Below are 24,235 nucleotides of genomic sequence, written 5' to 3'. Positions count from 1 at the left end.
CACACACACACACACACACACACACTCACATACACACATACACATGAACATGGGCAGGGAACCATGGCTCATGTCCATATAGATATGTTCGCTTCATTCATGCATTCATTCACTCCATGATTCGTGAAGCAGACCAGTACCAACCTCCTACTTTGTGGCAGGTGCTTTATGAGGTGCCAAGATAAAGTAGCGAATAAGATACACAGAACCTGCCCTGGAGAAGTTTAGAACCAGAGGGAAAGAGAAGCATTAACTTAGAGATTTAAAAAAGTGTGGGGTTATGTTAGCTATGGACACCAGCTAAAGCACGAGAATAGAACCCTGAAGACCCTCTTCAGGGTCAGGTGCAACCCCTTGGGCTGTGAGATCTTGGGGGCATCTGAAAGATCCTGTGTGAGGGGCTGGGTGACAGCAGCTGCTTACAATAGCGAAGAAGCATTTCAATATTTTAACAACCTGATACAACTGTGCTTGCGAGTGCCAGCTGTATACTGGCCCTGGAGAGAACATCGAACAGGGGAGTATGCAACCTGGATCAGGTGTCAGGAGAGACTTACCTGATCAGGAGATATTTAAGCCGAGACCTGAGGATGAAGTCAAAGTAAAGGATTAGTGGGCATTGCGGGTGCTGGAGGGGATTCCAGAGAAAGTAAGAAACGCTTGGAGATGCCAGGACCCGTAAGTGAGGAACAGCCTGGCATAATTAAGGAAATACAATTTTTTTCCACTAACTCTGGCACATGGAGCATGAAGGGAAAATCACTGTGATGGGCTTGGAGATTAACACGATTAGGGGTCGTGTCAGCAACGCTGAGAGGGCTGAGGTCTTAGTTTGATGGAGATTATATCTCTACCACCCCATGGCATGGCACATTGAAGGAGAAATTGAGTTCAACGTTGGAAAAAAAAATTCATTTCATATTCTTTCGAGAGTCTGACCCAAGACGCAAGCCTGCCAGCCGAGAAAGACTCTGAGTACATGGAACACGTGCTGCTTCATGTTTTGAGGTGTCTGCTTCATGCCAGGTCCTCAGAGACCTGAGGATATCCATATCAAACAGCCTTCCTCCTTCGTGACCTGCTGGCATCCTTTCCTCACTGCGTATTTCTTACCACACTCAGCCTGGACTCATATATTTATTTAGGTGTAAGCTCCGTGAAACGGGGGTCATTGTTTCCCCAGCATCTACCATAGTCATGGCCTTGGGGCCAGTGCTCAGTGACGTTTGTGGAATGGATCTCGAATGGATGAAGAAAGACCCCACGAAAGGCGGAAGGAAGAGCCAGCACCCAGGGATGGAGATAGCCTTTAGGAAGGGGAAATGCTGCTTCCTCATACGGGAGCCAAGAGATGGTGGGGGGGAGGGGAAGGGGACGGGGGGTTGTAGGTTTTGTGTGGGTGCTTGAGGTTTCTCCTTCCTGCCAACTGTACTTTTCCTTTAGGAGAAGGAAGCAAGACCATAAGCTGAGATGGAAGGCGTGGCTGAGGGAGGGGTTGGTTTGGGGAACGTGAAGACATTTTGTAACCTATCAACGAGTTGCTGAGAAGTATCCGTAAGATTGTCCAGCAGTGCTAGTGTCAGAGTCTAGTTGAGAGGGACTTACCTATTGGTACTATTGTGACTGATTACCTGGTTTCTCTCCAAAGGCGGTCAGCTGTCCGGGGGTGAGCAAAGAGCCGGCAGCCAGATGATTTTCCGGGGCTGGAGTTTTTCAAGAGAGACGCCAAGTGAGAACATCGAGGCGAAGGAGTGTTGGAATTTTGGGAACGAGTGGTTGACGTGCTGGACCAGGGAACGGAGACGAGGAGGTCAAGCTGCGTGTTGGAAGGGCTGTCTGCATAAAGCACGGAAGTCAGCCAGGGCGACGGAGGAGCTTCAGGGGAGAGGAAGATCCTGAGCAAACGTCAAGGCTTCGACATGTGAGAGGCATAGTCCGGAGACTGCACACGGCAGGGACAGCCTGGAATCAGATGGAATCCGGTAGTCTTTCACCTCGTCGGTGCGAGCTTGTTCCTCCGCCGCCCCCCTGTGTAAATGCCGTCGTTCTAAGTGCCAGATAAAGAGTCATTCAGTTTCTTCCCTGACATACAGCTGCCTGTGAATTTTCTTTTCCGGGTTCCATGCTTGGTTCTCTCCTCTTCTTCATCTGTATTCGTTCCTGGGTGACCTCACCAAGTGCCAGGGTTTTAAACCCAAGCTCTGTGCTGACAGCTCCTACCTGTGTCTCCAGACACTCGAGCTTCAGTCTATCCAAAATCTCCACTAGGGTGTGCGCGTGGATCTCGGACTTACAGTGTCCGGAACCAGAGTCTGCATCCCCAAACTCTGCTTCTTCTTTACTCCTTTTAGAGAGTAAATGGCAAACCCACCTTTTCAATGGTTTCGGCCCCCAGATCTGGAAGTCATCCTTGATGCCACTCTCAAATCCACATCCAATCTATTATCCATTTTTGACAGTTTGACCTTCAGCAGAGCCAGAATCTGGCCACTGGCCACTTCCACTGGATCCAGCTTGCCCCACACACTCCATCTTGTCTCATCTACATCATTGCCTCCTAACTGGTACCCTTACTTCCTCTCTTCCCCTGCTGTGGTCTATTCTCTACCCAGCAGCCAGAGTGACAATTTTAAAACTTAAAAGTCATGTCAGTCTTCTGCTAAAAATTTTCCTTTGGCTTTCCATCTTAGTTGAAGAAAAAGCCAAAATTCTAACCATAGTCTACAGACCCTATGTGGTCTAGCTGTGGATACCACTGATTTATCTCCTACCTCTTCAGCCTCTGTCCTACACCATCCCTTGCTCTCTGCTCCGGCCACACTGCCCTCCTTGCTCTTTATCAAACACACCAGGCAAGTCCTTACCTCAGGACCTTTGCACATGCTGTTCTCGCTGCCTGAGATATCTTCGTTCAGATACTTGCACAGTTCAGTAGCTCACTTCTTTCAGGTCACTGCCCCATGTCATCATTTCAGAGAAGACTACTCTGACCTCCCCCCTCACCTGGACTTATTGTTGTCCATAGGACTGACCACTCCCTGATTTAGCCGTGATAGGCTAAATAACGTTATGGTAACAGATCCCAAGGTGAAGTGGCTTATAACATAAAGGGTTATCCAGTGGTATGCTGAAGTCAGCTTGTACTGGATCAGAAGAGCCAACTGTTAAATTTTCAGGAAATTTAAGTCAGTGTTAAGCACGGTCATTATTAAAAGTTAAATTACATACACTTCCAATTAACAGACATTAAAAATGAGGGCAGTACCTACTCAAAACACATCAGATCTCCATTGTTTTACAACATTTTACTATTATTATTAATGTATATGAAGTTTATTATTATTACTCCATATTATGATGACCTCTGTGCTTGAGGTTATCTATGTCTTTTTTATTTGTATTGTGGAAATACTAATATATAGTATGTGCTACTGTGCATTTCTACCTAACTCCTCACGCAGTGATGACATGTAGAAATCAGCCACATTGGGAATATTTACACACCCCTGAAATCAGTAAGGCTACAAATCAGGGTTTGATTGTTTTTGTGTCTCTCTGTGTGTGTTTGTCTAGACTTAAAAAAGTGATGGGGCAAATACTTATGATGCAGATTAAACTTCCAAGTGTGTCACGTCTGCAGCCATTACACCATGAATAGCAGAAACTGAAGCAGTATTCAAACACTTACACCTGATTCGGCAAAGAGGTTGCTCACCACTGATAAATGAGTGAAGTTCTGACCCATAGGTCTTCATCGTGTCACTTTCGTCTTGCTTATTAACATAAGTGAATACATCAGGCAACATTCATGTTGGAAGTACGCTCATCCATCAGTTGCAGCCGTGGGTTGATTATGGATACAAGACTTCAGCAAAAATGAACCAAAGCATCTGTATTGATTGGGTACATGGCATTTCAGCGTAGAGTAGTTTGTTTTACTATTTGTAAATTGCATTCCTTATATCAGCAAAGTTTCTAATAAACATACACACACACCACACACACACCCCGTACTTATATACCCACCCCTCCCCTCCTTCTTTGAAGAGCTGGTTGTTAAAACGTTCACTGGGTTGATCCCACACGCACACGCCACGCCCATCATGGGTCCTCTGTTCACACCCCTCACTCTGGGCCCAGGTGATGGCCCTTCTACCACGTGCACTGCTGCTGGCTGCTGTGGCAGGGGAGAGACCCACTGGCTTTCAAAGGCTCCACCTGGAAGGGACATGCACTCCCCTGCTCCTGTATCATTGTGGGAAGCAAGCCACGTGGCCACATCTACTGGAAGTGAAGAGAGAAGTGTAATCCTGTCAGGTGCTGGGAAGGAGCGGGGAGAACTGGAATGCGGGTGGACAGCCCAATGACTCCACAATGTACTAGGTTCCTGTCTAGAATCCTCAGCCCCACACTGAACACACATTCCACCGGAGAGTGTTTTGTTCACTGCTGTCTCTTGGAACACCTTGAGACACTCAAGAAATGCTTAGTGAATCAGAGAGGAGACTAGCCTGAAGGAGGAAGGCTCTGGAAGCAAGCCCTCATGGATCAATGGAGAGGGTTACCCACATCCTGAAAAGCAATGTGCTCTTACAGCCCCTCACCCCACATGCAGCTGGAAATCTGTGGCACAGGAAGTCACGTAGATGCATGTCGTTCTGTGCCATTTACACAGGCCCTAGGGCCAGGGAAGGGACAAACTCTGGGAGTGGCTGCAGATACCACCCCAGGAGAGGGCTCCACTGCCCCAGGCTGAAACCAGCGTGAGGGCCATAGACCCGAAAGATGGTGTCACTCAGATTCGTGCAGGTGCAGGGTCGGCCCTGAGAAGGAGTTACATTTTGCTCCCTGGGCTCCTTGCTTGCCTCACCCTCGTCCTGGCCTCTTCCCCAGGAACTCCTGATTCCATAGCTTAATAGATGATCCCAACTCTACTGGCTGCTGCTTCCCAACACAGCCAGACAGCAGCATATGCAAGAGAATTCTGAGCTGAGGCAAAGTTTTCTTCACTCTCTGTCTAGCTCAGAGGTTTCAGTAAATCCCAGGGGTTGAATTAAGGCTCCACGAGCTGAATGGGATGACAAAGGAATAAGGAGAGGCATCACGTATTCTAGAATAGCCTCATGCATCTACCTCGGCGTTGGCACCTTGGAGCTCAGGTGTGCACTGTTATTCCAGGTGGGTTTGATGTTATCATACACCAGGGAGGCGACAGCTCTACTCCCATTCGTTGAGCACCTACTATGTGCCAAGGCTTTCCCATATGCTGCTTCGTTCATTACCCAGCACCCCAACTCTAACAGCTTGGTATTTCCTGTTTGTCAAAAGAGGAAACTGAGTCTGGAGGAGATTAGGTAACTCTTCCAAGGTCAACAGGGAAGTGGCAGAACCAGGATTTGAATGCAGTCTTTCTGAATCTGATGTCTGGCCCTTCTCGACAAGGACTCCTCTAACAACCTGAGAGAAAAGACTAAAAACTATCATTCAGGCAACATGAACTCAAGACCCTGGGTTTAAATGAGGTAAAAAAAAAAAAATACCAGAGGCATTTCCACATTTGATTCACATGCCAGACTTCCACGGATCTGAAATAAATCCCAGTTGGACCACAAGAGCTTTTTTTTTCTTTCAATTTTTATTGAACACAAGTATTCTGACAGAATGCAAAGTCAAAATTCTCAGTTAGTACTCAGTATTTACACCAGTGAGAATGGAAACAAAGGTGGTATCGATGTTTCACTTGGTAAAAAGTTTGTAACAAGAGAGAAGGCCCCCGAAGTCGGGAATGCTGGGTAGAGATGTTAATGGAGATCTGAGAACCACCATCCAGACAGACAGCCTACAGTGAAAACCTGGGACGGAAGGCTCCATAGAAAAGTGTGAAAATAGCGTTCCGCTTCAAAGCTGCACTATATATACTACGGCCCTTCAGGGTTCCGAGGCCCCGTGCACGGCACCTGAGTGCCCCTCCAGCAGAATCTGGCCACGCCGGTATTTATGTGAATACATATGTATGGTACATACACATATAGACACATAGCCGCTGGAAACCGGTAGAGTGATCTCTCCTTCAAAAAATTAAAAAAAGGAAAACTATAAGCTTTTATCCTTTAACGTAAAAGATAGAACGTCTTGAAAATTAAGTGACTCCCTCTTTGATTTTAAAGAAAGCATTGCTCTGTTTCTTTTTTTTTTTTAAAGAAAAGAAAGCTCACGCCTGCAGAGACAAATCTCTGTATGATGGGAGAGAGGCAAAACGAAAGGTTGGCAGAGTTTTGGGTTCCAGCCAATGGCAGAGCCAGGGTTTAGGGAGGGGGCAGGGGAGTCAGCTGCCCTGGGCCAGGTTATCTGAGGGTTGACCGTACCTCCTTCTCTTCCTAACCACCGGAACCCAAAATCAGTTTATTTGACCACAACCCCTTGGAGTGAGATGCACAGTCTTGACGAGGTATAGTGTGGGCTTGGCCTAGGTAGTCAAAGCCATTAACATCACAAGATGAGGAACTGATTCCACTGACAACCTGGGGAACCGGAAGAGCCTACCACTCCCCGCTGGGTCCTCCCCGTCTGTCTCAGACGCCCAGGAGCTCCCATCTGCTGTGTGCTCTGTGTGCTCTAACAACTGTCTTCACCTGACTTGTTCCTGAGGGCCTGTGCATTCGAACCATAGATTTGTGCAAGCCCTAATGTCAAAGGGCCAGAGCTGTGTAGACTGGGATCCTCCATTTCCATCCTCAGGAGCTGAGAAAATGCAAAATAAACCCACACTGAGCAAATGACAAGACCATTATTTTTCACAGTTTGATATGATTATCTAGCATAGCGCCACTGATTAGTCTGCAGAAGTGTCAGAACACTGGGGAGTGTGGCCCACAGAACAGACTCAGGGGAAGTCTTGCTACCCTAACCTCTTGCTGTTTTGTACCTTGCGAAAGGTCCCTGCAGGGTGCTGATTTCTGCTGACTTAGCATCTTCTTCATTATCACAATCGCTTTGACTTCATTTTCTTTGTTTAAAGGCTTCAATTCCTTTTAAGATTTATTTTTGTTTCCTGAATATTTTTTTTCTGAACTATCTGCTATACCTTCCACAACCAAACTATGTTGAAGTTTTATTTCAATACTATGACAAAAACACGTTTCACACTAAAATATTCACGCATCCACAGTGCACAAGCTTGCAGTTCTAAAGTAGAATGAGGAAAAAAAAGCAAAATTTCTATACAAAGGGCTGGCTTTTCCCTTCTCCCCCCTCCCATCCCCCTTAAAGTTTCTGTATTTTTCTTTCCCCCACTTGGTTTCCAATCCAGGAAAGTTGTGTTATGACTCCAGACAGCAGGTTGGGTTTTTTTTTTCTCTCTTTTGTTTCTACAAACGCTGCCTAAGTGAACAGAAGGCCGATGTTATTTTACTTCAACAGACTTCCAAAAAAAGACACTAATTCCCTGAAGCACACATGCTCTTCCGCTCAAATCTAGATTCTGGGCTCAAAAGGAAATTGTACGTATATATTTTATTTGGCTTTCTACAAAAAAGGGGATGTTTGGGGTAAAAATGTGTGTTCACCAAGACCAGCCCCAACTATACAATCTTCTCTGCTTCATTCAACAAAGCCTAAGAGTCCTTCAAAAGGAAGGACAGGGATGCCTGGGGAGCAGATCCTTTTCACAGATAACAGGCAGGTGGTAGCTAATCAGAAGTGGTCTAACCCCCTAGGAAACAAAAAAGAACTGAAAACCCGAAAGCAAAACCATTCCAGAACGAGATGAATTTTCACCTGAGTCGCACACAGGCAAAAATTTCAAATCAGAAAGGGGGGAAGAGCCACTGTAAACAATCAGATTTCGTGAAGCTGTCCTGTGACGATCCTACACCCCTGGGCAGTACTTGTAACTTAAAAAAAAGGCAGCTCTTTTACACAGACATTGAAACACAACTGAAGTCAAACATTTGTCAACTTGTAAACACTGGAAAGCAAAGTTGGCAGAAAGGTAAAAAAAAAAAGAAGGAAAAAGAAAAGGAAAGGAAAAGAAATCCGAATACTGCAAATTGAGATCTACCCCCAGAAGCTGCAATTTGGCATTCTTCCTACAAAACAAGAGTCTATGTGGGAATTGAATTCAGCTAGAAAGGGTGACACACTTTGCATACTGGACAAATACAAAGTGAACAGAAATTATAACTTATTTATGAGGTTTTACAGAGTTCAAACTCGACTGAAAGTATAAAAATAAACTTGGACTTTGTTCATTCGGTTAGTCTTAGTGTCTGGAAGTATTTCTCTGAACCTGGTCTGTGCCAGTTGGGCAACACCAAGTGCGGTCTTCCTGAACCTAGAGATTTTATTTTTCTGAGCTTCCTAGATTCTTAATTTGGGGTCCTTTTGTTTGATTTTTAAATGGTTTCAGGGAACGGAGAGTCCTAGTTTGGCTGTGGGTTTCACCTTTTTGTCTCATTTTCTTACAAGTGAGTGCGCAGCAAAGGAACCCTTTCTATAAAGCTACAAAAAGGAGATCCCACGTTGATCTGCTTAGTTTTTTTTTTAAAGGCAAAAGACACTAGAGGAATGAGATGTGTGTGTGTGTGTGTGTGTGTGTGTGTGTGTGTGTGTGTGTATGAGATATTGGAGATGCTCTGGTGAAGCTGTTGTGTCACTTTTAATTTTGATCTTTGCTGGTGTCTCGTCACCCATCATGCTTTGCTCTCGTTCTCCTTTGTTTGTGTGGCATCGTTGGGGACCGTCTTGACTTCGGCTGGCGCTGGCTTCGTTTCTGTCTCCTGGCACTCCGGCTTTGCTTCTACAGGACCCTTCCTGCGGAGAATCAGGAAAACAGCACTGAGACCACGGTCTGCAGTAACGCACCCTCTGGCCAGTTCCTCAAAGGGGGCTCCAGTTAGAGCACTGGTCTCCAAACTCAGCTGCACGTCAGGATCACCTGGAGTCTCTAAAAATCACTGATGCCTGGGCCGTGTCCCCAGAAATCCTGATTTAAGTGCTATGAATGTGGTGACTTTTAAAAGCACCCAAGTGGTTCTAACTTGCAGCCAAAGTAGAGAGCCACTGAATCAGCGGAAGGAGCCCTTCCGGCCCTAATCTGAGGCCAGGGGCTCCAGCTTTACCTGGGCTGGTGCAAGTGCAGCAGGTGCAGGCTTTTCCTCACGCTGCATGGCTGCAGCAGCCCAGCTTGGTATAAATCATGTATGTTGGGCTCCCTGGTACTGATCCCAGGGGGCCCTCTGCAAACCACCTGCACTTGCCTGTCCTCACCCCCACCCCTCTGTGCTCTGCCTTTCCTGGTGAGGCCTCTATGGCTTGCCAGGGCAGGGTAAGAAAATGCTCTTTGTTACTGAGGCAGCTTTCCATGGGAGTCTGGTGAGAGGCCAGAGTGGGCTGCCGGGCTGCAGGGGAGCTGGGTGGGCGGGGCTGTCCTTTTATTTTCTGACAGATTCGGGGCTCCTGGGGAGGGTCCCCTTGCTGCTCTTGGGGGCAGCACCTCCGCTTATCTGGGGGCAGCCACAGGAGTCTCTATAAAAACCTCTGTCTGACTCAGTCCCAAGAGTGAGAATCTGGCTTAAGGACACACCAGAGCAGACTCAGACCCCAGCCCCAGCTGGTGCCCCTGCATTTTGGCCTCACACTGAAGAAACCTGTAAGCTGAAGGACCTGGCCTCGAACTTGGAAGACCCAGCAGTCATTCAGTGCTTGGGAGCTCTGCGTCTTCCCAGTCCCTCAAGGGCAGGAGAAGCAAGGGTGGGTGGGTAGGTGTGTCGGTTGGAGTGTGACAGGGCCTTCTAGACCACACAGATCCTCTCCCCACACGAGCCTCAGGGTCTGCCTCTTTACTTCCCGAATACCCGTGCCATTCTGGTGGGGACTTGGTCTTGCCCTGGATGACACACTGTCTGTGGGTCCCAGTGTCGCCGATCAGGGCACCTTGACCTCCTTAGCTCACTTCCCAAGCTACGCTCATCAGTGGCCCGAATGCAAAGGCTCCTCCAGGGGCAACAGACGCCACTGCTAGGACGATAAGGATAAAACCTAATTAACGTGACCTAATTAGTCAGCAGGCGGCTGCCTGCCGGGCCTGCTGCCTGTCCCCACTCTCTGCCTCGGCCCAGCCCCTGGCTGACAGTCGCCTCCGAGAAGCTCTGGAGTAGGCTGAAGACACATCTAACAGGGAGGACACAGCACAAACGCACACCACCACCACGGGACACCACCCGACGACAATGGACAGAGAGAGGCCGTACTCGGTCTTGGCTGGTGCAGGAGGAACAGAGCCGTCGGCAGTGGAAGGAGCAAGCTCAGGGGCTTGTCCACTGGCCCCAGCGGCGGGAGCAGGAGAGCCCAGGGCTGCAAAAACATCCTTTGCAAGGTCAATATCTGGGGTCTTGAAGTTCCCTTCGTCCATTTTAAAGTCCTCGCCCTGGGCAGGGTTTGTGGTGCTGATGGAGGCCGCCTCGCTCTTCGGGCTGGCGAGGGCCCTGGCTGCCTCGGCCGGGCTCTTCGCGGCGCCGGGCTGGGTGGGCTCAGGGTCCGGACCTTTGGTGCCGGGAGCCTCCTGCTTGGCCTGGGGGACTTCTGGGGTGGGGGTCGTCGGTGCCACTGCTAGGGGACCGGCTGCCCCGGCCGGGGAGGGGACCGGCTTGCTGGCCGGAGGGGCCTTGGGGGCCTCGCCCGCACTGGCAGGGGCGCTGGGGCTGAGCACGCCCCCCTGGTTTGCCAGGACGCTAGAGGACAGGTTGCTGGCGGCGGGGGCTGAGGTCGGGGGGTCGCTCAGGTCAACGAGGGGGGCGACCTTGGGGGCTGAGGCTGGGGGCGGGGAGGTGGCGGCGACGCCGGGCCCCTTGGAAGGGGTGGCCTGGCCGGCGGGCACAGAGTTTGAATCAGGGGTGGCCGTGGCCACGGGGGCGATACTGGAGGTGAGGGTGGTGGTCTCACTGGTGGGGCTGTTCTGAGCAGTGGCAAAGGTTTCGGTGATAGTGTCAGAGTTAGCGGTGACGGTGGTGACAGAAGGCAGCATGTCCTCAACAGTGGCTGTGGTGTCAGCAGGCAGCCTGTGGGGAGGACAGGAAGTAGAAGAGATAGACGATGAAGCTGAGACGGACAGAGAAGCCGGGAAGGGCGGAGGCCAAGGCGGGGGCCGGGGGCTGGCATGCGGGGACGCACAGGCATGGACACAGGCCCACAGAGAGAGGAGGACGTCAGAGGAAGCACACGCCCAGGCGGGCAGAAGAGGACACAGGAGACAACAGAGAACTCGGCAGTCTAACAGGGCCTGTCACCTTCCTCCCTGCTGACTCCCCTCCCGATCTGCACGGGCTCCCTTCCCTGCAGCCCTGGCGGCCCTTTCGGACCCCTGCCTGCATCTCGACTCAGGGAGAGGCCAGCTGGAGCTCAGCGTCCACCACCGCAGGCGTCATACCTAGGTCCCTGGGGAACTGGGCCCACCTGCCCCTGAGACGAAGAGGGCTCCCCGTGGTCCCTCAGGGCTGTGGGTGGTCCAGCCAGAGATTTTGTGCTTCCATTAAACTCCATTTCCTTCAAACCCACAGGACCCACGATACCCCCGTGGTCATTACCATCACAGCTGGATGTGGCTCTGACTGGGGGTCCCCAAGGCTTCCGAGACCAGGAGAACCAGGGAGTTTTTACCAGGGCCCCAGCTTCCCTCGCCCTTTTAGGAAGAAGGCAGAAAACCCTAGAGTTCTTGGAAATCCTAAACAGAATCTGCTAAGCTCAGCCTCTCTCAATGAAGTTTTGTCTCCTTAAGCCATTTCCAGAATGTGTGTGTGAGCTGGGCACAGCGTCTAGGGATCCCATGTATGCACGGAGCCTTTAAGGCACCCACAGCCACCCAGGTAGAATCAGGAATGCCTCCTCTCTAGGGAGAGAGTGGGGTCAGGCATTCCTGGCCCAGCACTCCAGAATTCTAGCCTGCCATGCTCGGCTGGGGAGCCGTGGGTGGGAAGCATGGAGCTGTGCGCAGGGAGATGTGGTGGCTGTGAGGCTGTGCCGAGGAGGTGGCAGCCCGCCCCGCCCACGTACTCGGGCTCCGTCAGCGGCGTGGTCTCGTTGGGCTCTGTGTGTTTCCCTCCGTCGTGGTTTGGGGTCCGTTCCTCCTCAGTTCGCACCTCCACGATGGGTTCCTTGGTCTCATCTTTCCTGTGGAGACAGCTCTGCTGGTTCCATCCCAGGGAGCTGGGGGATGCAGGGGGCTCCCAGGGAAGCCAGCTACGGCTCAGGCACCTGTGCCTCGCTCGAGGCTGGGGTGGGGGGGTGGTGGGATCCAGAACCAGAGTCAAGTGCGGCATCTCAGCCTCCGCTCTTGCTGGCCGTGTGACCTGCTCACTCATACCTCCGTTTCCTCACCTGGAGAATGGGGCAGATAACAGTCTCTACCTTGCCTAGACGTTACGAACATTAACTGAGATAATCTTAGCACAGTGCCTGGCACAGTCCAGTGCTCAAGTCATCTATATTTGTATACACGTAAGTATGTACGCATATGTGTATATGTATACGTAAGTACGAACACGGATAAGTGTATGATGTATATATAAGTATATGTGTACGTATATGTAAGTATGTATACGTGTAAGTATATGATGTATGTATATGTCTACGTATAAGTATACGTAAGTACATACATGTATAAGTATAGCCATACGTATATGTGAGTAAAACATGTGTACATGTGTGTGCATGTACATACATGTATAAGTACATGACGTATGTGTGTGTATATACAGTGCCTGGCATGGGGTGGCGCTAACAACTGATTTCCTTGCTCCGTCCCTTCTCGCCTCGCTCCACCTCAGCCCCACCCAGTGACAGTCTGTGAAGGTTCCTGCTATTTGGCTCAGGATCTGTTTCTCCAGAGATGCTGGAGCACATCCTGCAGGAGGATGCTGGATCGTCCTCCAGGAGGACAGGTACTTTCATCTGCTTTGTTCACTGCTGCCCCCTCATGCCTGGGGATGGTGCCGTGCCTGTAGCGGCCGCACCATAAATATTTGTTGAATGATGGATGCATGAACGGCAGCAAGGCAAGTGTGTCTCTCAAATGCTGACCCCTCCATGGTAGCTCCCCTCCAGGCTTAGCTCTGACAATTCCCCTCATTTTGACCTATGGAGGGATTTCAAACGTCTATGCGATTCTAGATGTGGGGTTGGGTCCAGCTGTCTGCTTTTTAAACGGGTACCCCTGAAGACCATGCTTTGAGAGACAGTTCGCTAATGCTCTGCTCCCCTCGGGGTTTCCAATGGGGAAGCTAAGGTGGCTCCCTCGCTGGGCCCCAGGCCGGGGCAGAGTGTAGCGCTCCGCAGCAGCGGGCGGGTCTGCACTCACGAGAAGGCGGCTTTGCCCTCCTCCATGTCCTTGCCCTTGGCTCCAGGCCCGGCTTTTCCGCACAGGTTGACGGCGATGCACATGAGCAGGCCACACTTGTTCAGGAAGTAGCAGGTGACATCCACGGCCACCAGCAGCAGGACGAAGGTGACGACGAGGATGCCCACGATGGCGCCCGTGCTCAGGCCTGAGGTGGGGCTGCCGTTGGCTTGTGGGGGAGGGAGAGAGGGATGGTGCTGGTTAGTACACTGAGATGCAGACCTGGACCTGCTGAGCAACAGCCCTGGGGGTGGGGTAGAGCCCACAGGACGGCTGTGGCATCTGTGTTCAGAGTGACACTTTCCCTGGGGCCTCTCTACCCCCAGGTGTTGAGACAACAGCGTCTCTTTCTTCAAGAGGGAGGGATGGCAGCCTCCTCTCATAGACCAGGGGACAAGGGCACAAGGCACCCACACGTCAGGAGGAGACTGGGCAATGTGTCTCCATCCCTGCTCTCAACCCACACTCAGTTGGTCTCCCCGTGAGCCCTGGGAGCTGCCAGGGACAGGGTCCCAGATGGGGCGACAGAGGGTTCCCAGGGCTTCCTTTGGGCTTGTGGGGACGTCAGACACATCAAGACGCCCCGTGCACCTGCGCGCTTCCTTCCCCCTCTTTAGGAGCCGCTCCAGAGGATCCCGACTTTGGACCATCTCCTTCTTCATTGCACCAGGGAGATGAATGAAGCCACTTACTCTGGAGATATGGGGGCCTCGCTCGGCCCAGAGGGCGAGGCGGAAGGGCTGGGAATACTCACCATCTGGGAGCCAGGCACGCTTGGATCAGATTTCAAGAAACCCAGCCGACTCACCCAGAGATGACCCACGCACGACAGGCTCACTCACACAGGACGCGTGCCTACCACAGACGGACACACATTCTCACCTTTGAGCAGCGCCCGGCATCCCCGCTCCAGCTGGACTCACTGGAATGACTCAACCTCTGTGTCTTACTCCCTGGTGTCCATCTAGAATCCCCTGGGGGCCCTGGGCTATTGATGGTATCACGGAAGGACCCCAGGCTCGGCTCCATAGGGCCCCCTCGTGATTGGTGCTAGGTGCCTGCGGTGGACCCCTGCCCGCTTGGTGATTCCCACCAGCATCTGGGAGGCGGAAGGCTGTGCTGGGGGAAGCAAGGACCCATGCAGAGCTCTGTGGAAGCCAGTGTGGAAAACATGACCCCAGGCTGAAAAGTGGGTACCCTGCTTCATTTTTCTTCTGGGGGGACAGGGATCCAGAGGGGCAGCCCCATCGTACCACCAGACCTTGTCTGAAGCTTCCTGTGTCCTCTGGACCCACTTGGGTCACCCAGGCGTGTTGACTGGAGGCAGGAACTGTGGCCAACACAACCTGGGTCTCACAGGGCCTTTGCTGAATCTGGGCCAGGCCCAGGGGCCTCTGGCCACATCACGTGCCAAATAATGGAAAGAACAGGTAACCCAAGGTGACAGAGATGGGCCACACACTCTGTCTCCATGTGGTTTGTGCTCCTGGGAGGCCCTCTGTGTGTCCCAGGGGCCCTGCTCAGGCATGGCGGGGCTCCTTCAACTGCTGTCCTATTCTGATGGCCCTTATTTCTAACTTCAATTCAGTGTATAGGCACTGGCCAGCACATAAGAGACGACCACTCACAACCTAATTCCTGGCACCCAGGGCTCAGCTGGGCCTGCGCTGGAGGAACCTCCTAAGATCTTGAATATTTTTGCCTCCTTGGGACCTTGCTCTTGCTTCCCAGCCCCTCCTCAGGCTCCCCCACTGGTCCCTTTCAACCCACACTGAAGACACAGCCTGTTCCCCAGGAAGGCCCGAGTCTGGCAACGGGCTCCATGCTCAGAGGACCCAGCTCTGACCATTCTGTCTCCGGGCTTTGGCAGCAGGAAACTGGCCATGGGTCCCTGCGGTCAGCTAGAGCCGGTCTTCTCCCCAGTAGCACACCGTCCACTCTGCTCCCCCGTGGCGCTCACACATCCACACACAAAAGCAAAGAAAGCCACGCAGGCCTTCCTGGTCGTCAGAATACCAAAGCTGCTTCCCTGAACAGGGAAGAAATACGGCCTTGGGCTTCCTCCCCATCCCACGACTCAGGGCTGGAGGCCACCTGACACCCATACCCAATAGTGTCTACTTCCTGCAGAAGGAGCCTAAGGTATTTTCGTGGGGAAAGAATGTCTGTATTTTTGGACTCAAAGGCACTAACACCATGTTCTGAGGTTTATACATAAATACGGTTTTAGGGAACTAGTCAGGTCTCTAAGGAAGAAAAACAAACCACTGCAAAGCTGCTCGGTGTGGGAGAAGCAGCCGTTATCCACCTGTGCTCTGGGCTCAGCAGATCCATCAGAGGGCTGCACTGCTCTGAAGGCCAAGGCCAACACCTCCAAGGGCCAGGAGGGCAACGAGACTGATATAAAACAGAAGGTAGGGCAATGGTCTTCTCTCACATTTGATATAAAATTCAAATTCTTTCCCCTGGTCTAAAAGGTGTTACACGTGCTGTGGACTCTCCCACTCCTCTGACCATCACAACTCAGGGCACTGAGCCCTGCCTCCAATCCCTGTGCTCTAGCCGGGAGCAGCTCCATTCTATCTGCTCACCACGCCCAGCCCGTTCCTGTCATAGTGCCTGGAACCCTCCAGCCCCGGCACCCTGTGGTGGCTCTTTGCTTTCTTGCAGGTTCAGCTCAAATGTCACCTTCTTGCAGAGGTTCCCCCCTCCCCTGCCCTGATCTCTTATCCACTCAGGCACCTCTACCCAGTACCTACCACATTACCCTGTTTTATGCTCCTCTTACCACTATCTGTCATTTTCTGTTCATTGACATGCTTTTATCTGGCTGCCCCACCCTCTAGTATATCCTGGCAGGTACCATGTCTCTTGTCTCCCCGGCATCTAGGACAACCCAACTTATAAGAAATGTTCAAAGAATATTTGTTGAACAAAGGAACAGTGTTTAGCCTTGGAGATGAGAACACTGTCTCCAAATATTTAAAGGTGTGTCATGAGAAGGAAGCAGTCTTATTCAGTGTCCCTAGTGGATGGCAACTATGGGGGTAGGAGGCAAACTTGAGCTCACATGAGACAGAACTAACACACAAGAGCTATTTAAGTGTGGCGTGAGCTGCCTTGGAAGAGCTCCCTGTTGCCAGCGGCATTCAAGAAGAGGCTGGAAAATCCCTTGGCCGGGATACCATAATGCTCTGGTTGAGGTTCCTGCACTGGGCAGAGCCTAGGATAGAGGATGTCTTCAGGTCCTCTTCAACTCTAAGGGCCTGTCATTGCATGTTAGATGTCCTGCAGTCCCCAGCACAGGGTACAGATTCCCTAATGTCCATGTCCTCCACAGTGTGTACCGAGCAGGACTTTTTCCTGCAAGACAATTGGTAGGTCCCATCTTTATTCATTGATTCTTATGATTTTATCTTTAGTTGAAAAATAAATACCTTTCAGCATAATGTTTCTCCACCTGCAGCAGAATTCCTGGGGTGCTTTGTTAAGAATTCAGATTCTGGGGTTCCCCCATTCTACCAAGTCAGAATCTCTGGGGCTGAGGCTCAGGATTTGATGGAGCTCCCCAGCGATTCTCATGCACCCCAGACTTTGAGGACCACTGTTTCTAAGTTTTCTGCCTGCATTACAATGAATAACAGCTGTTCCTATGATTCCCCACCCAAGGATGAGCTGTGCAGTCTTACCTGGTGGCCCTGACCTAACTGATGTACTTGATGGATGGAGAGAAAAAAGACTTATCCCCAAGGGACCACCCAGTTCACCATTAAGAGTCTAGACTTCCAGAGGAAGTGAGGTACCCCTCAAGCTGGAGGAAGGATGTGTGGAGCCTTTACAAAAAACTGTAAATAAAGGAAACACAGAATGCAAATGAAAGGGTACCCAAGTCAAGCCAACATTCATTACCTCTTGGTCGCTACGACAGAATTGCTTAGTCCAGGAAACTAGAAGGACAAAGGTTATCTCCTGCATCCTGCTTAACATTTGACAAAAGGAAAAGAAAACAACTTTGGGGTCTATCTTTGCATGACCTTCCCCTGACCTCTCCTGGCTACCCCATCTGTACACCTGCATACATAGAGTGCTTCTGGGGAGCAGTTCTTCCACAACCTCTGCGCTTAGAGCTGCGCTGAACGGTAGGGCTATGGAGCTGGGGCTGCACATCTCTGTGGTTCCTGGTCTGGGAGGTGTCGGCACTGAACACCTGGCTTGCCCAAGACTGAGACCTACAAGTGCCTATGCTCATAAATGCCTCAAAATGGGAAGACATCTCCCACCTTGCAGTTGAGGGGGCCCAAGTCACTGTGTCACGGGACATCAGTGCAGAAGTGCCCCCTCCCGCCTCCGCCTCTCAGACCAATTAAGCTGAGGTTCTGGTTCACTCGTCTGCTTGTTCCTTCCTGGAATCTGCTGAATAGATGGCTGGTCTTGGGGCTTTCAGGAGGCATCCAACTAAGTGTGATTATAGAGAGAATAGGGCTTGCCAATGAGACCTTTCTCTTAGATTCTCTCTGTCACCACGTCACTCTGTGAAGCCTCGGATATGAAGTCGTTAAGGGAGCCGTGCAATCGCGAGAACTTGCAACAGAGTTGTGGTTCCGGTGGCCCAGAGTGTGCCCCTGACCCCAAGGTGACCACCTTCTGGCTCCGCAAAGGCACTTTCCCCTCGCCCTGTCTGCTGGGGGAAGTCCAAGGAGGCGGTGACCCACAGCAGCTCTTAGGAGAGCTGAGAAAACTGCATCACTCCTCATGAGGAAGGGAAAGTGATTCCTTTGACTAGAACTCCACTCAGCAAGCTACGAGTTTGGGGTCCAATTTAAAGGGCTCTCTGGGGCAATCAAAGTAATCCAGGTACCTGTGAGGTGGAGGCAAAGGGATTTTGGCACTTTGTAGGATACACAACTATCAAATAAAATCCAAACACGCTGGTGAGTTCACATGAACTGTTATTTCCTTTAATAATGCAAAGGTGTAAACTTCATCAAGGCCTCGCTGATTATCTACACAACAATGTTAGCATTCTTATTAGTAGAAAAACGTGATCCAAACCTGCCGTATAAATATTGCAAAACACGAGCAGAGAAGCCCTGTGGCGTGTGGAGATCGGGCAGCACTGAGACAGGGCGCGGGGGCAGGGCGGCTGAGCGGGGCAGCGAGCGTTCCCTCCTTCAGGGCCTGTCTCAGGGGCTCCCGGCGGGGCTGAGGGCTGCAGTCACCATGAGGGTGGCTCAGTGTCCGGTGGGGGCGGGCGTGCCTGAATGCTGTCTCCCGAAAGGGCGTCCCTTACAAACCACGGGCCTATCCGAATGGGGCCAATGCAATGACCCCAACGTTGCTTCAGCTGAGGCCTGCCTGGCCCAGAATGAGCTGAGGGGACAGGGTCATGGATGTCAGGCCTCCCCACACTTTGGGCCAGATCTTCAGAAACACAGACATAGGCCCTTGCCTATGGGACTGGGACCAGGGTGGGGCAGACCTCTGAGATGGGCCCTCCTGGGTGAATATGCAACTTCTGCCGAAGATGATACCAAGAGCCTGCCGGGAGTCAGGGGACAGTGATGGGTGACCTGCGTGAGGACCATGTCTCCCTCCTTTGCCTTCCTAATGGCCCTGGGATTCTACGCCGGGCCCGGAGGCACCATGGGCCTCTCCTTGATACTCTGCCTTGTGCCTAAGAACCGTGTCTGCTCCCGCTGCCATGGTGGGACGGGAGATCGGGGAGCCCGGGGGAGAGGTTCACGGCGGGGCTGGAGGCCAACGGGGCCAGGGCGAGAGGCGCTGCCTGGCTGAGCCGTTGGGTGGCCTGTGGCCGCCGGTGTGTGTACCTGACCCTCTAAACTACCAGCGCTGGGGACACGGGCCTGTGCCCACTGCCACGGGCAGCTCTGCCCTGCAGACCACAGGATCATTTGGATTCCCAAAGAGAAAGGCTAGTCGTTGAACATTAAAAAATGACAACAGAACCGAAAAGTAAAGAAACCAAAATGAACAAAAATCAGACTTCTGTGGAGATGCTCAGAGATGAGATATGTGGAATGATATGTGACCACAACGGAGGGGGGAGTTTTTATTCAGGAGAAGGTACCCCTGAGCTCAGACACGGACGCCACTGAGCAGGATTCACTCGAGTCTCTACGGGGAACTTTAACAAACACACCTCACCTCCTCTCCTGGGCATGGCGGGGGCTACCCCCAACAGCAGAGGGGCAGCTGGCTTCCACCAGAATTTTCAAAATGTCATTGAAACCACTGACCGACAGGGGGTCGGGGCACTCGGGCAGTATGACAGGCTGGCTGGGTTCCAATTTATGGGCACTCTGGGCTGGCCCTGCCTCGCGCTCTACTGAGCATGTGTGGACAGGGGGCGCGACTTGCGCCAGGCTCACAGTGGATGCTTCCAACCTGGGGGACTGATGCTTATGCGATAATGTGGGTCACAGTTGGGTCACACCCGCCAAGACACGAGGTCTGTGGCTGACTTGTAGCCATGCACCAGGTATCACCCTGACTGGGAGACACGCACCTTCCAGAGCCCATAGGTGCCGGGCACGTCCTAGGTTGGCCCTGTTCACAGAGCCAGCATCAGGTGCTGGTTATACTACCAGGACCAAAGCGCCTCCCAGGATCAGCCCTAGAAAATACTCAACAAATCCGAGTTCTTCCACTGCATGGGCAACAGGGCGACTTACTTTGCCCATCATGCCAGCAAAATGCTCCTGTGAATCGCAGCGGGCTTACCAGGGGCACTTAAATGCAAGCGAAGCCAACTGCTTATTGAAGGGCAGCAGAGGAGCACAGGGTTACAATGGGGACACGGGGTGATTTTAACAATCTGATGCAAGCTTTAGAGAGTACTTAGAAATCCTTCTCTGCTACAACGTTTTCAGGTAAGAACCAGAAATGCAACCAGTAGCAGATGTGCAGAAGCTTTTCTGTAAACCTAATGTAATGGTTTTTTGTTGTTGTTCTTTTAATATATATATATATAGAGAGAGAGAGAGGGTGTAAAGAGAAGAGCTCCCAAACATTTTTATACTGCTATGAAAAGGGGGGCAAACTCCTTATGAAGTGGCACAAAAGTATCTGTGAAGGGTAATGTGTGGAGGTCCAGCTTTTTCCAATTGCCAAACCTTCCTCTTGCACAGATAGCTTGGTGGTGTGGCCATGGCAGTCCTGACAGATCCTTCCAAAGGGGGCACTGATCATTCTCATAGGAACCGGGCTCTTAGGCAAATTTAGTTTTTTGGCATTCAAGTTCCTAACAGAGCAAGAGAAGAGTCACTGCAGAGAAAAGCAATGAGACAAAGGTAGAGGACGTGGTGGAGCCTCCCAAGGTCGCTGCAGGTGCCAAGCAATGGGTCCCCAGAGAGAATGTGGTTGTTTAAAAACAAATGTGGCAGTGGGGATGTCCCAGTGACGTCCAAGGTGATATGTGTGACGACAGACACAGGAAAGGGAGGGGGAAGGAGGAAAGAGAAGGAAGAGACAGAAACAGAGAAAAAAAATAGATAAAAAGAAAAAAAAATAGGTCAAATATAGAAAATGCAAGAATCAAAGATTAATTCAACTTTGTAAATTAAACTGACAAAGGTTAGAGAAGAGTTCAGTGCCATATTATCACCATAAGGCCAGTTCCTAAGCTCAGCAAGGCCAGAAGCAGCACAGCGGGGTGAATTCAGGGGTTAGGGGTCAGCGAGCAAATGAAATTAAAGTGAGAGAACAGAAGCCTCCACAGGCAAATACAAGAGTCTGATTAGGAAAGTGTTACCTTTGATCAGGGGAGGTCTCTAAGGTGCAGTCAGGAGTCTCCCCACAGCCTTCTATAGCCTCTAGAGCTTTTTACACGTTGGGGTAGAGAGGCATCTGATCACTGCAGTATGTGCAGCAAACTGTATGCAAGGATGGGGGCCACCTTTTCGGCAATAAATCGGACTCTTCTTCCTGTTGTACCATCCCCCCACCCACAGTGCTCTTAAAGAGAATCTAGTTCTGCACCTCTCACCTCCACCACCCACGGACCAGAGAATTCCACCGTGAACGTACATCTCGTAATTCAGAGGTTTTATTCGCAGGTCCCAGAGACGTCCAACCAAGCAACCTCCTTCTAAAACCTATGCAGTAGAGCCCGAAGCCCTCTTGGGGAGGTGAGTAGCCCCTCCAGCCCTCCCCTGTAACTGGGAGCCTGGGAGATTAGCCAGAAGGACTCTGACAACCCCAGTGGGCAGGACTCGGGGGACTGGTCTTCCCAGAATTTCTGTATCTGACACCCAGTGGCCCCAACTTCTCCAAGCTCAGAAGCTGATGCCGCCGGCAGTACCCAGCCTGGGAACGCAGCATGTCGGAATCACCACCTACGAGGTCTTACCCGGGGAAGCAGATGCCCGTAGAAATCTGTCTCACTGCAAAGGAATCCCTCAAGCCTTCTCACTCCCCCATCTCCTAAGTGCCCCATAAAAGCCGAGCAGATCTGAACACTCCCATCAGACTGTCAATTCCAGGGAAAAACTGACCCAAGAATGCAGAGAAAGAAGGGGCAGAGAATAGAAAGGGACACCTCTATTTGGACAGCCTACGAAGCAGTGAGGAGAACATCGTTTACAGTCACAACCAGATACCTTGGCTTCATCACTGACCACATGACCAGTGCCTGCAGAGAGACACCCACCCTAGCCTATGCTAAGGGGCCTCCCTGTCAGTGCAGAGGGGAGGACCATGGACACCTCTCATCTATGGCCGCCAACTCCCTGGGGGCCCACACACATCCATCAGATACACACACTTATGTGCAACCAACCATCGGGAAGCACACACTGATCTTACTTTGCTGCTGCTCGACCAACGCACTTCCACACACACAGCCCTGTGTCACAGTAGCCCATGTCCTTTCTGGCCTCTCTCCCTCTGGAAACAGCAATCGTGATCACTGAGCTGAGAGCTGGGGGCAAGCACTCTAGACAGGACAGGCATAATGGAGGCCAGACGAAGGCCACCGGGAGGTGGGAGCATCTTCCTACCATACTTGGACACTGCAGAGCGTTTACGGGGACCCCTCCACTAGGCTGCAGCTGCATATTCTATGCCCACCTCTCCTGCCTGTGGTTGGCAAACGGCTGCTCTGGAAAAGCAGAGAGGGGCGATGAAGATCTCTTTCTGCTCCGAGGAATTAGGTCATTGAGGAGACTGGCCATCAGAAGCGAGGCAGCTGGGCCAGAAAGCAGAACTCTCACTTTATTCCCACACTTGAGCTGGTCCTGGATCCCTAGAGACAGATCTGCATCTCCTGGGAGAGCTGCTCCCATGCCGGCCTCTAGCAGACTGGACTGCCTTTCATGGATGGGGGTTTCCAGCGTCTACTTTCTCCACTTGTTCTGTTTCAAGTGGCTCGGTTTAATCTTTGTTTCAATTGAAAGGCCCTTGGCAGGGAGGATTTTTAACTAACTAACTGGGCACCATATGTCCCTTCTCTTGGGGTTCCCACAGAGAAGAGATTTGGACCACAGCTGTGCAGGTAAGCAAGCATCAGAGAGAAAGTGCTTCAAAACAGTTACGTGGTCCTTGTATGAAATGGTAGATAGCAGATAAGGTCTCGAAAAAGGATCCTTCCTCAACCAGCATCCAAAGCTTGGCTGGAGCTGGGGTCTCTCCCATCTGAGGGGTCCCACGGACTGGCTTATCGTCAGTCCTCCAAGGCTGAATGACACAGGACCCTCACTCAGGAGGCTTGGCCAAGCCTTCCTGGGGGTCCAGGCCATCTCAACCTACTGCACAGCTAGGTACAAAGCAAAACTAAGCTTTGCATGGGCAACCGATCATGAGGATGGCTGTAAGCAAGCGAGTTGTCAGGGGCTGTTCAGGCACATTAGGAGGTGCGGCACTTGTGCGTTAATCCAAAGCGGGAAACTCACAGAAAGCAAAGCCGTCATACCTGGGATGGCTGTGGGCTGGGCCGAGGTCCTGAACACAAAGTGAGCTGCTTTGGACTTTCCCTGCTGGTTCTCAGCCACCACATAGACCTCGTACTCGGCATTCCAGTCCAGGGACTTGAGCATGACGTGGTCACTGCCAGATGGGAGCCTGATCTCTGGTTTCCATTCGGAGGAGAGCTTCTGGGAGAAACCGGCAAGGAAGATACAAGACACCAGAAAGCTTTAGGTGAAATAGCTGCTAAGACCAGCTAACAGGAGGAACATAAGGGAGTCAGAAATAAAAACCAAAGATAGGACATGGTCTTTACTCTTAACCAGCCTGAAAAACCCAAAGGTAATTGATCATGCAGGTCAGGAGGTCAACGTCGCCTGCCTGCAAATACAAACAGCGGCAGACCGCCAGTGTGGCATGGGGCCAACCCTTCAATGTCCCGTGCACCACCTTGAGAGCGTGCAGGGACCCAAGCTGCACTCTGGAATGCTGGCCCGTGGCCTAAGGATGACCTAGAAGAGTAATCCAACAACTGTGTTTCTTGGCCTGTTTCAGAACGTTGGTCACACTCAGGTGTGTGACTCACCTCCCTGACATGGGAACACTGCACAGATTCCACTTTTATTAAAAATAAACACTATCATTTATGGAGCACCCACTACGTGCCAGGCATTGGACTAAAGGCTTTCTGCACATTTTCTCCCTGCATCCCTACAACAAGCCTGCCAGTGCTTCTGCCTGGCCCTTACTAACGCTGATGACGGGGAAGGGAGGGAGAGGTCAGGTGACTTCCCCAAGCCACATGGGCAGTCGAGCTGTGGCCAAGAGCCTCTGGGCCCAAAGCCTTTCGTAGAAGGGAGCTCAACACACATCTACTGCGCTGAACTGGATCGTCCTATTGCGTGCAGTGTGACCTGCTCTCTG

The 24,235-nt window shown here is 51.5% G+C and overlaps 1 protein-coding gene across 4 annotated transcripts in view; it reads right to left on the bottom strand.

Annotated features, from left to right (window-relative positions):
* Window positions 1-5,626: 5,626 nt before the first annotated feature.
* Window positions 5,627-24,235, bottom strand: part of NCAM1 (neural cell adhesion molecule 1) — a 321,012-nt gene continuing 302,403 nt past the window's right edge. The window contains exons 15-19 of one of the 4 annotated variants that reach the window (XM_079929222.1): window positions 23,319-23,499; window positions 13,352-13,559; window positions 12,049-12,165; window positions 10,251-11,057; window positions 5,627-8,811 (exon numbers count right to left, since the gene is read on the bottom strand). In XM_079929222.1, the coding sequence (XP_079785348.1) occupies window positions 8,691-8,811; window positions 10,251-11,057; window positions 12,049-12,165; window positions 13,352-13,559; window positions 23,319-23,499 (1,434 nt within the window). In that variant the 3' untranslated portion in view covers window positions 5,627-8,690. The remainder of the gene's footprint in view (window positions 8,812-10,250; window positions 11,058-12,048; window positions 12,166-13,351; window positions 13,560-23,318; window positions 23,500-24,235) is intronic. The other 3 variants (XM_079929223.1, XM_079929220.1, XM_079929221.1) reach the window with 3 other exon arrangements.

This window comes from Stenella coeruleoalba (genome assembly GCF_951394435.1).
Source record: "Stenella coeruleoalba genome assembly, chromosome: 8".
Lineage (NCBI taxonomy): Eukaryota > Metazoa > Chordata > Mammalia > Artiodactyla > Delphinidae > Stenella > Stenella coeruleoalba.
The sequence above is the reverse complement of the archived record's forward strand: the minus strand, read 5'-3'. Positions and strand labels throughout refer to the sequence as shown.